This window comes from Tetrao urogallus (assembly GCF_951394365.1).
Source record: "Tetrao urogallus genome assembly, chromosome: 1".
Taxonomy (NCBI): Eukaryota; Metazoa; Chordata; class Aves; order Galliformes; family Phasianidae; genus Tetrao; species Tetrao urogallus.
In genome coordinates this window covers 118,470,818-118,483,955 of record NC_136813.1, presented here as the reverse complement: position 1 = coordinate 118,483,955, position 13,138 = coordinate 118,470,818, and the positions used below count along the sequence as shown (strand labels likewise).

Here is a 13,138-nt window from a genome sequence, read left to right as displayed (position 1 = left end):
TGATGCAAAAATGAAATAAGGGTAGAAACCTTCTGAACTGTGTAGTAATGGTGCAGTTTTTGAAAAATATATCTTGTCCAAATTCTTACCTAACGATGTAGTAGTGCCAGAAAGTTTTCTGTGAACTACCATACTTAGAAAGCCAAAAAATGAGGCAGGATCTGTCAGTTGTCTCCTGCTGCTAGCCCAAGACCCATCTTGCCTTTTTCACTTTCAGCTGCTTTGAAGGAAAAAAATACCAAACAACTGTGATACAAAAGATATGCTTTACAGACTATTCCCCCTTGTGCTCTTTTCCTTGGGAGGACCAAATACTCCTTATCCTGCTGTCATGTGAGCATCTTGCTTGCTCTCGAGGGCTGGTCTGCATTTGTGATTGCTTTTGTCTAGCTTCTGCTTTCTTTCAGTCTATTAGTAGGAAGAGCTTTTTTTTTCTTTGGCTTTATTTTTGTTTCTAGTTCAGCAAAGCTGTGGAAAACTAGTTGTGGAGTATGCAGAGATTGCTTTTTGCCGTTGTGATTCTTGGTACTAGGAATAAAAGTGACCACTTAAAACTTTTTTTTTTCCCTTCATTGTTGTTTAAGAAATAGGTTTGCTAGTAGAGAAAAAGAATGTATTTTTGAATTTAAAAATGAATCTGTTCTTGTGATTGTAGAAATGACCCTTTTGCCTCAATACCTGCTGCAGAAGCTTCATGTGTGAACAACAGAAAAAATACCTACTAGAAATTCTTTGAAATACTAAGTGAAGGTAGTTGTATACCTGAGGTCTTGTCTGTGCTTGTATCTTCTGATACCATGTCCTGTCATTAGGACTACCAGGAAATTGCCTGTTTTGGTCTCACAGTTCAATTCTATTTAAAAATCAGGTAAATCGTATTGGTGAAAAAAGTGTTTTTTCTCTCCTCATTTAACAGGAAGATTTAAAATGTGTGGCAGAAAACAGCTCTGGTTTTCTCCAGAATTCTTTTTCTCTATGCCATGCTGCTTCCTGGTTGTTGTTTTGTTGCTTGTTTCCTTGCTTAATGCAAACATTTGGGTTTTTTTGGGTCTGTTAATATACCTTTAGTTGTTTTACAGCTCTTAAAATATTTTCAAATATAATAAAAAAAAGCAACGCAAATCCTCGATTCAAATCAAGGGACACGCCACCGTGCAGTTTATCGTTTCTAACATCATTGAAGTTCTCTAATTTGAAGCATGCTTTGTATATTTGTAAGTGCTGTTTATTTGTAAAGGTTGTTTTCCCTTTTGTAGATACAATCTTTAATTTTGCTTTTGGGTATGTATATTAGTGTTTAATATTCTTATAATTATATTGATGCTCCTTGTTCCATTGGCTCTCCAGTAATATTCTGACTAATATCAAATGTATTTCTCAGTAGATGTGAAATATTTGTAAGAGTGAATCCATCTTGAAATAATACTGTGGAAGTTACTGTTTTAATGCACTTTTGTCTGGGATATTTTCCTATTATAAAGATTTGGTGTAATCTGTCTTCTGTATACTGTGAAAGGATGTATCAGTTCTGCCACAGGTGTTTTAATGGTACTTAGGGAAGCACTGAGCTATTTACAGTTGTAAGGAATTACTGTAAAAGGTGGAATTCTTGCCTTCAAAGATGGCCATTCAAAATGTTTTCATGCCTCAGTACTGTCAGGAAAGAAGAATGGTACTGCTGCTACCAGTAATTGTCAAAATGTGTATTTACTGTGGATGAAACTAGGGTAGGAGCTGAGGTTAGCATTTAGTAAGTAGCACTGAATGTAAATGGATTTATTTCTGTTGTTACTTCAATTACAGATTAGGCATAGACATTTTTTCCCACTTGGAGGTTGTGAGTCTTTTGAAAAGGACTGACCTGTACAAAAACGATAGAACTCAGGACAGTGGGGAACATGGGGAATAGGAACCTGTGTACTCTAACCGTCTCATCTTCTCCACCATCTAGAAGTTCCATTGAAAAGAAACCTTGAAGGTTGCAAGAAAAGTCCAAGATGTGCAGTTCAGTTGCTCCCAGATTGTGGTTCTTAACAGACCGTCGCATCAGAGAAGATTACCCTCAGCAGGAGATCCTGAGAGCGTTGAAGGCCAAGTGCTGTGAAGAAGAGCTGGATTTCCGGGCCTTGCTGATGGATGAAGTGGTGCTGACAGTCGAGGATGGAAATCTTGGTGAGGATAAGCTAAGGCTGGGAATGTGCTGAACGGGTGCTTACAAAAAGATTTAATATGGAACGTGTACTTTTTGATAATGAATTCTGTGTGTGCCAGGCTACCTATATGTTATCTAAGTAATGCAGATACACAGGATACCATATTCTTCAGCATTAATTGTGATAGTCAAATATATTAACTTTGCCTGTTTGCTTTAGAAGTGCATTTGCCTTCCCTTTTTAGAACAGAGAAAAGGTTTGCTTTAGCTGATTAATTCCTGGATAAGGACTATAAAGTTTTCAAACTGAGACAAAATTACTGAGTTTTATTTTTGTGTGGATACTTTTAATTTCATTGATCATACTTTAAGAGGTTTAGGTAACTTTTTTTCTTTGGTTTATGTTCTGGCTCCAAGTTACCAGTCACATTTGAAATAAAAGGGATTTTCAGCGGACAGTACAAATTGTTAGGGAACTGGAAGTAGTAATTTGATATAACCAAGCATTGCTACTTTGCGGGTGTGTATTTAGAAAAGGACACTGAAATAGACAGTATGTGCCTCAGAATAATTTGAACCATTATCTTGACTTACAGTTTTAAGCTGAATTATAACACTTCTATTTTACTATTAGCTTGTTTCTTCTGAGGTAATTAAAAATGAAAAGCAAAACTTCAAGGTGTGTTAAAAGTGTTTAAGTAATCTGATTTTTTTTTAGCTTATGAATTTATGTTATAGGTAGAAAAATAATGCCATTGTCAAACTGTGTAATGCTGTATTTTTACAGCTTTTTAGTTTGGATTTCCAATAGGAAGGAGAATGCAAAGTTCTTGCATCCATACCTTTTCCATTCCTCTTCACTGTATATCACGCAAGGGAGAGAGGAAGGACTTACATTCCTGCAGCTTGTGTTAGGATTCTGTGTAGGAAGAAAATATGCAGGTATTCAGCAGTGAAGAAGAGGTTGCCACATTACTGTATGCCTTGTTCCTTGCTGAGGAATTTTTATAGGAGGGAAATCTTGGATTGGCTTTGGGGAAGAACTTTGGTCAGCATTTGTACTGTAACGTGAATCAGTCGAGCATAAAACAGAAATGCTTGAGGAAATGGGATTTTTAATTCTTCCATTACTAAACATTCATTTTGTTACTTTGAATGTTGTTATTTTTGTTAATTTATCTATTACTGTGAAATGTCTGTGATTTTTTTATTGGAGACTTGAAATTCTGCAGGATGTCTACAAATCAGAGAAACTTCTTGTCAGAAAGTCTTAACATTTTTTTGCCTGGAGTATGCTGTTGATTGGACAGTATGTTCTGTTAAGGCAGTCATCCAGAAATGTGGCTGCAGTCTTTTAAAACTCATGGTAGATCCTTCAGCTTTTCAGTATTGTTTTTTATTTCCTGTCCTCTGCCTGTATTGGGAGAATTAAATATGTCAAGCATGAACTGTGGGCCTTTCTGCTCTCTTCCATGTAATGTTGCAAGAAGAAAAGATAAAGTATGCAAGCTGGAGTTGCTGAGAAACATGTAGTACAAGAATGGGAAAAATTAAAGAAATGACTTGAGAGAGAATGCAGAAAAAGGAAATTATTTTCATTCAAAGTGTTCATTCAAAACTGTGTAAGTAACTAAATTTTTTCAAAAGGAGTGAGATAAAAATGCAGAAAAACTGTGGATAGAAATTTCCTTATGTTTGATCTGGCCTGGCTTACTGTGGAGTTGTTTTTTTTTTTTTTTTTTTTTTTCTTTTTTTCTTCCTGCTTGAGAGAGATGAAAAATTGTGCCCCTTAATTTTCCAGTTTTCTTTTTCCCAATGTTTGTCCATAATTATAGATACAGATTTCTGCTTGAGGACACATGCAGATGTTTTGTTTCATTTTCTTCATAATAAACTGGTCTGTTGGCCTAGAATAAAAGGTGCCTTATAACAAAGTTGAGGAGGTAATGCATTCTGCACCCTTTTTTTGATCCCTTTTTTGAGGGATCCAGGTTGCTTGAAAGTTTATGTAACACAAACAACCTCATGAGGAGCCTGTATCTTCAGTGGATAATACCTGCTTTTTCTCTAAGTTTTCTTGTTATTTGTGTTAAAAGTTTGGTAGTAGAGGGCTTGGACTTACAGGATAATAAATACGTGCAGAAGAAGTCCTCTATACTCTGCCCTTGTGAGGCCCCATCTGGAGTACTGTGTCAAGGTCTGAGGCCCCCAATACAGGAAAGATGTGGAACTGTTGGAGAGGGTCCAGAGGAAGGACATGAAGATGATCAGAGGGCTGGAGCATCTCCCTATGAAGACAGGCTGAGGGAGCTGGGTTTTTTCAGCCAGGAGAAGAGAAGGCTGTAAGGGGATGTCATTGCCCTTTCCAGTATTTGAAAGGGGATTATAAACAGACGAGGAATCAACTTTTTACTGAATGGTTTTAAGGTAAAAAAGGGAAGGTTTAGATTGGATATTATGGAGAAGTTCTTTACTGAGAGATCAGTGAGGTGCTGGAACAGGCTGCCCAAATAGGTTGCGGATGCTCTATTCCTGGAGGTGCTCAAGACCAGGTTGGATGGGGCCCTGGGCAGCCTGGTCTAGTACCAGATCTGCAGGTTGGTGGCCCTGCCTTTGTTAGGAGGGTTGGAACTTGATGATCCTTGGAGTCCCTTCCAACCCAAGTCATTCTATGTTTCTGTGATTCTATGAAGTAATAGATTTTTACATACTCAGATCTGTGATTTGGACCTTTAGAATGTAGACAATTTCTTAATTGTTAAAAGAATATGAACTTTGCAAAGACAAGTTGAAAAAGAAAGTTTGCTATTTAAAACTTCAGCATGTGGTATTTTGTATGAAATATCACCAGTGATATTTTTGTGTAGTCTTGCTGATTGTTGGGATAATGGATAAAGAGGCCAAAAATTCAGCATAGTGCTTTAATAAGCTTGAAATCATTTGCTTCATAGAGGGATTGTGGTAAATATACATCTTAACTTACGAAGTGTTAGTAGAACAGTGGGACATGTGCTGAGACTAAAGACTTGTATTAATTAGGTAGCGTATGCCTTGGCAGTAGAGATTGTTGAGGTAAATATCACTGGAGCCCAGAGACAAAAGTCTGTAAAACTTCAGCAACTCTGTGACTCTTCCAGAATCTGCATATGTCAGAAAATGATAAGATTTACCAGGTATTCAATCCAGTAAGCAATCACAGCAGTAGTGACTCAGTCACTGCCTTACAGTGTTGTGTGGCTGGATACCCAAGTAGGTCAGCATTGCATGTCTAGCATGCTCTGCAGGTTCCTTCTGCAGATAAAAGCTGGGATTTCCCAGCATCTCTAGCACCTCCCTGTTCTACTGGCTACATTATGAACCTTTAACACCAGAGTCCCTGTAAGTCTTCTGGAGATCTGTATGCAGCTTCAGATCTGCATGTTAGGAGCCTCAGTACTGCAGGAATCCAGAAATTATTGTAAATGCAAGTTAGGAAGTGTAGAATTAGTTTCTCCTTTGTGTTCAGAAGGAAACACTTAAATGTTACCAAAAAGGTAGTGTAATTGAGCTTAAGTTAAATAAGACAAAAGCCATAGACACTTTCAAAAGTGATCCTAGTAAGTGCTTCTTCTTGCTAGCTTACTCAAGTTGTGCAGTCTTACTTCCTTTCCATATCTCTAAGGCAGGAACTCAGTGGAAAATTCCAGCTGCATAAAACAATGAATGTTTTTATTTGGTGGGCTGAACCTGCTGAAATGGGTACTGACTCAAATACACAGCACTGATGCGCAGGAAGGGGGCAAAAGTAGATGAATGGGTAGAACAGGAGGGTGGTATTGCAGCTGATTTGATTTAGACTGGCTCAGAATATGTCTCCTAAGAACCAAATTCTAAGCTAGTGTAATGATAATTCTACTGTTGAATGGAGTAGTTTCTTTCAGCCTTGGTGGTGCTGCTCGTCTTTGGGCTTCCTTTCACACCTTACATAAACTCATCTAACACAAAAAAAAAAAGGTTGACCTAATACTCTACTCTTTTTTAGGATCTGGCATTTGTGGAAGTTGAATGGACTAGTGCAGTCAAACACTATCAACTCTGCTCAACTGATTAACAGGTTTCTGCTGGAATAGCTCTGCGCATTTTGTAGTAACAGAATTGCTACCTCTAATGCTCAGAGCAGAGAACAAGTCTCTTCTTTTAGGCAATGTCTCATATTTAGGTGAATATAAGTAAACATTCAAAGCATGCTTTAAAGCACAAATTCTCTTATGGGCAGGATATTTGATAGCATCAATTTAATTTTGTTTTGTTTTTGTTTGGTGTGTTCCTTTGAAGCATTTGCTGTTTACTGCTGTAAGGAAAACACTAGGTTATTAAATTAGATTGCTTGTACTCTAGTCTAGTTTAGCAGTTCCTGTATTAATTTGAATTAAGTAGTAGTAGGCAATTTATCAAATTTAGTGTGACATTTTCAGACACACATCTTAAATCCTGTTAAAATGTGTAATTTTAAAATTCATATTTGTTTGCTAGCGTAGTGGTACCCACAGTCTTGGGGAATTCAGATCTAGAAGGACCAAAGCTTGTGAAGAGTAGTGTGTGGTAAATGTGTTAAATCCAGCTGGTGCCCAGTCACAAATGAAGCTCACCGGGGGTCAGTATTTGGGCCTTCCTGTTTCATATTCTTGTTGATGACCTGTACCCTCAGTAATTTTGCAGATGACAGTAAACTGGGAGGAAGAATTGATCTGCCTGGGGGTAGGAATGTCATCCAGAGGGATCTGGACACTCTGGATTGCTGGGCTGAGGTGATGGTATCAAAAATGGTGTTGCTAGTGGGAGCAGGGAAGTGATCATCCCCCTGTGCTCAGCTCTGATGAGGCTGCATGTTGAGTACTGTATTCAGTTTGGAGCCTATCACTGTAAGAAAGACACCAAGGTGATGGTGTCCAGAGAAGCGCAACAAAACGGGTTAGGGGTCTGGAGAGCAAGTCTTATGAGGAATGGCTGAGAGAACTGGGATTGTTCAGTCTGGAGAAGAAAAGGCTCAGGGGGAGTGCTTATTGCTCTAACTACCTGAATGGAGGTTGTGGTGAGGTGGCCTCAATAGACAAAGATGATCGGCCTTTTCTCCTGCATAACTAGCGGTAGGACTAGAGGGAATGGCCTCAGGTTGCACCAGGAGAGGTTCCGGTTGCATATTAGGAAAAATTCATTCTCCAAAAGAGTAGTCAAGCACTGGAATACCAGTCCAGGGAGATGGTGGAGTCACCATCCCTGGAGATACTCAAGAAATGTTTAGATGCACTGGGGGACATAGTTTAGTGGGAAATACTGGTTATAGGTGGATGTTTGAATTAGATTTTGGAGGTCTCTTGCAACCTTGGTGATTCTATGAGTGAATTGGAGTGGAGGAAACCTATAGAGAATAAGCATGGATGTTACTGGGAAAGAGACAAAATTGATTCAGTGGTTGTCTTCTCTTTCTGAGTAGAATGCTCTTTCTCTTGTCACTCGTGGGACTTGGCTGAAATGTTCTCCACAGACATACCTTATCTGAAGAGAAGCAGATTTTAAGAACTGATGGCTGATGAAGGACTGCCTAGGTAACATTTTTCCTTCATAAAAATATATAAAACATCTTCACTAAAATTCTTTGCTACCTGAATATAGCTAAACTAGCAGAATTTAAGACAACTGAAACAACAACAGTTCCTTTGTTGTAGTTGTTTAGAATCACCATGTTTTTTTGATACTGTGCCGTGAAGGACAATAGTTGAGAGGAAAGTGCTTTTGTGAACTTCTAACTAGGAAAGATACTGGGCTTAGTTGAAGAGTCCTACACCGTAAAACAAAGTGTGAACTTTTCTCAAGAACTTTGTGATGTTTCTTTGGGGAATATAAAAGCAAGTGATCAAGATACGTGCTTAAACAACAATATTTAGAAGGCACATTATTTTAACCATATAAAAGTTACTGGTGTGCTTATTCAGGTATTTGGATTTCTGATGTGGACCTGAAATCTGCAATATTAGTCAACCATGTAGCTTAAGTCTTTAATATTGCATAATCTGTTTTTCGTTTAGTGCCATCTATCTTTCATTTCTAATTTGGTCTAAACTAGTAACAAACCAGTGTAGTTTTTGAATTTTTTTTTCCACACTGGGTTAGATAGCGCTGAAAAACAAGCATGGATTAATAGGGATATTTGTAAGATTTCTGTGAAGTATATACGTAATAGAAAGCTGAGGAAAGAAGGGTAAAGTTAATAAGTATCTGAGTTCTTGGTGTAACAGTAAGAGTAGCATTCAGTCAGCTAGATCAATGATGATGGCATTCATATCTACAAAATAGTTCTTATATTAAGGTATCAAGAGTCTTAATATTTATGAATCATCTTTAAGTCACTTTGAAGATTGTCTTCTATCACACAGTAGGGAACATAATCACCTCTTCTTCCTTCTGTCTGTTTCAGCAGTCCCTTGGCACTTGGTAGTCCAGAAGTGTACCTTACTGTAGGAGCGTTTCCTGCACTGTGCAGCAAATTGCTCTGGGAGTGATGCAGCAGAGGCAAGTGGCCTTGGCAAGGTGCCTTGTTGAGCACTGCAGAGTTGGCCTGTTTCCTGCTACGAACAACAGCCACAGCAACCATTACTTCCACTGCAGACTTGAAAAATTGGTTTGTAACCAGAGGAGGGCCACAAAAATGATCCAAGGAATGAAACACCTCTCCTGTGAGGACAGGCTGAGAGAACTGGGGCTGTTCAGCCTGGAAAAGAGAAGGCTCTGAGGTGACCTAATAGCAGGCTTTGAGTACCTAAAGGAGAGCTATAAGAAAAGAGGGAAACAGACTCTTTATCATGATCTGTTGTGACAGGACAAAGAGAAATGGTTTCAAACTAAAATGAGAGAACTAGATTGGATGTAAGGAAAGTTTTTCATGAGAAGGGTATTTACACGCTGGATCAGGTTGCTCAGAGATGTGGTGGACGCCCTGTCCTTGGAGGCATTCAAGATCAAGCTGGACAGGGCTCTGAGCAACCTGATCTAGCTGTAGATGACCTTGTTTATTGTAGGGAAGTTGGCCTAGATGACCCTTAAGGGTCCCTTCCAACTCAAATGATTCTAAGTTTCTATGATTATTCCATTACAAGAGTAATTTTTCTTTTTTTTTTTTTTGGTTCTTTCAATAGAATAGATTTCAGTGCTCTCAAGTATTTCACATTTTATGAGGTGCCATGCAGTCCGTATTTCACTGTAAAGAGCATCCTCAGCTAAGTGCTTGTGTGTTTGTGTGCTTTTGTATATTTTTATATATTTTTATATATATACAAGCATGCGCAGGCTGGCATGCTCAGCTGTCACACCACAGAATGAAGAGCATCTTGATCTGCTCATTCATGTGAATCAAAATATTATGACCAGAGAACTTGTACAGAGCTGAGTACGAGCCTCAGTGCATTGGAAACAATGGTGGCAACATTGGAATATTGCAGAGTTTGTGCCAGGTGGGTCCCACAGATGTTCGTGTAGGAAAAGAAAAAAAACAGTGTATGCAAGTTTGTCAGGACCAATATGAACCAATATGAGGCTAAGGGTGACTGTTTTCCAGATCACACCATTACTGGTGATAAGACGTGCGGCCACCACTATGAGCTGGAATCAAAACTGCAGTCCATGGAGTGGTGACATGTGAATTCCTCATTGAATAAAGAAGTTCAAGACGTACTATGATGTGCACTGTCTTTTGGGATGAGAAAGAGGTGATCTTTCCAGACTTGCTGGAACCTGGACAGACTGTCAACGGTGACCTTGACATCATGATGCTGACTAAGCTGAAGGCTCCAACTTCCAGAGTCAGTCCAGAGAAGAAAACATGAGAGCTCCAGTGCCCATACCAGTTTGAAGACTGTAGACACATTGTGAATCTTGGCCGGACTGCCCTACCATACTCATCACGTAGTCCAGATTTAGTGCCTTCTGACTTCCATCTGTTTGGGCTGATGAAAGATGGACTGCATCACCAACATTTTACTAACAGTGATGCCTTTGTAGCAGCTTTGAAACAGTGGGTCACCTCCACTAGTGCATATTTTTGAGTGTTGCGTGCAGGCTCTTGTTCACGGCTGGGGGAAATACATAGATACTGGCAGTGACTATGTTGGAAAACAGTATTTTGAAGCTGAGAATATGCTCTATGAGATAGTGTTATTGTGCTTTTACATCTGCTGTAGTTCCTTGGAAATAAACAGGAGGCATTACTTTGAGAGTGATGTGTGTGTCCATGTGTGCATTACTTTGCGATACCTGTATTGGACAGTCTGTTCCTGGATGAGGAACAAATAAGACAGATCCGCAGGATGAACTTCTTCTTGTGTATGTCTTCTTATCTATGGCAAGTCAGGAGGTTGTGCTTTGAGTGGAATTGTTTTTTTTTAATATGAAGCAGAAAGAGATCGCTAGTGCAACTAAGACCAACAAGTTAGATGCAATCAGTTTTTACGGTCTTGAACTTTATTTTTCCAGAAGTTCCAGGATTTTCTGCACCAAGCATATGTGTCTTTCAGATCACTTATAGGAAGTACAGCTATCCAAATCAGACTGTGCTATGCTTAATGTTGCTGAAGGGTGCATTTCATTTCTGTAGCATGCCTTTACCTTCTCAGCAAAGAAAGTTAATAGCAGAAGACTCCATATCACGTTCTCCTGCTTGCATTGCTGAGTGTTGTTTCCCTGACACAGGTGTTATTTCTAGATATATTCTATACTGGGATTAAAATTTTAAATATCATTTACATGGATTGACTGTTGCTGTGTCTGCTTATTCCTAGTGAGACAGACTGTGATACTTCAGCTTAAAAATTCATTAAAAAGTTGAAGTAGCTCTTTCTCCACAAAACCAGACTCGAACTCAACTCGGGACCTAAAAGAGACTAATATTTGTGCCAGTGACAGTGTCTTGTATTTATTTGCATGTTTCTTTGATGGAGAATATTGTTGGATGGCTGTTTATGCCGGGAAGAAGGAATATAATGGTGAGATTACTTGGGTTTTTTTTCTTTCTACTTCTTTATAGCTTAACAATAAAAGTTCCACTTTTTTTTTTCTCTTCCCTTTTGAATTCCAGGCAGAGTGTACTTGTACTTATGACTGAATTTCTTAAATTGCTTTCTAAATTTCACTGTGGTCAGGAAATCAGGCTATGTATTTTATCCCTTAACATCATCCCAGTAAAGAGGAGGCACTTTCAGCTTGAAGAACTTTTTCATAGATATTGGATTGGAAGAAAGGACATTTCCCATTGTACCTGCAATTGAACTGTGGATGAGTGCATTGTGGATTCTATGCCCTGTTCTTTCAGCCACCTAAAAGCTCAGGCAAATCATGGGGGAATGCCACAGAATAATATACATATAATATATAATATATATACATATACATACATACATACATATATATATATATATACATATACATACACACACACACACACACATATATATATATATTATATACATATATATATATATATATATAAAACCATAGAATAATATAGATTTTAACTGAAAAATTTGTACCAACCTGTTGCAGAAACAAAGATCAATTTGAAAGTTAAATACAGCTTTGACATTTGATTAGACTCTTCAGAGCATATCCAGACAGCTTTAGAAAATCTCCAGAAATGAAGTCACCGTAGGCTCTCTGGCAATCTGCTCCAATGTTTGACCATCCTCACAGAGGAAAAAAGTGGTGTAGTATGTATGCAGCCACAAGCGTGTTTGCAGGTTGCATCTGTTCTGTAATGCAGACCAAAGCTGTATGTGTGTGATATGCTTCTTTGTGTGGAGAACTTCCTCCTCACTTTCACAGCCTGTCTTTTTGCGAGAGTGTTTATCCATTCACTTCAGCACTCCAGACGTGCAAACTATTAAATCATATTTCTGTGCTTCCTAGTGAGATTGTACCTTTTCCTCTGCATGTGGCCTTCCTCTTTTTGCCCTCACTGAACAAATGCATGAACCAGTGCCTAAGATGATCTGCTTGCATTGCTTTTACAGGGAAAGTGTGCTCTTGGGTATCATGCTCTTGGGTATACTTTTCCACAGCCCTGTGACCAGTTTTCTTTAAACTGGTCACTCTTGCACTGTGAAACTGGTTTAAGTCCCTCCTCGTTATCGGCGTAGAATCTGTTGGTATAGATAGTCTAGCTCTGCTTTGTCAGATTTTCTCTCTTCAGCAGTCTCCATTCTTCAGAAAGGATCTTGGGATGGTAAATGCCATACCATTTCGTGTGGCAGCAGTTGTGAAACCAGATGTTGCTCAGGAGGATGTTTCTTCTGCTCAAGCCTTTCCCCTTGTGGACAAGGTGAAAGAGTACAGTACCTGTGTTCTTGTACAGCTCACGTAGCATATAATTATGCTATATATCTAACTATGTGTTTCAGTGCTTTTGCTTGTTTGTTGTGCTTGAATGAGGCTGGCTTCTGGGCCTTAGTAGCAATTTCGCTGCTGATTTTTTCTTACCTAACACTGTGGGAGTCATCAGGGATTGTATTGTTAATTTAGGACAGGAGAACAAGAAGACAATTGGAAAGAGAGAAATCTGGCTGATGAACTTCTTTTTACAAAGTTGGAAGGAGGGATAATGATCACGGAGCTATAAATGCAGGTAGAACAAAAAACCATGCTGCAGACAATTCTGCAGTCTCAGAATGGCAGTATGCTAATATTTTAAGCTGTTTAGATGATTGCTGTTGTTGCTATGATCCAGGCTTGTTTGTTGCACTGACGTTTGTATTGATTGCTTCCTATAGTGAGCTCATTATGCAGTACCTGCAGAAATCAAATTGAATGAAGGAACAGAATAGTTTTGTTGCTGATATAGGATGTTTGCCAGCTCACCAGTGGGTGCAGCGAGTGCTAGTGAATGATTTGCATGGATTACATAGGGCTGGAGAATTGTACTTGCTACAGCAGCAGTTTAGAGTGACTTCTCTTTGTCTTTCA

General features: G+C 38.8%; 1 protein-coding gene across 1 annotated transcript in view; it reads left to right on the top strand.

The window, feature by feature from the left end:
• Positions 1 to 1,997: 1,997 nt before the first annotated feature.
• RIMKLB (ribosomal modification protein rimK like family member B) overlaps positions 1,998 to 13,138 on the top strand; it is a gene marked incomplete at both ends in the record, with an annotated part of 29,574 nt that continues 18,433 nt past the window's right edge. The window contains one exon of the mRNA XM_079549098.1: positions 1,998 to 2,172. Within this exon, the coding sequence (XP_079405224.1) occupies positions 1,998 to 2,172 (175 nt within the window). The remainder of the gene's footprint in view (positions 2,173 to 13,138) is intronic.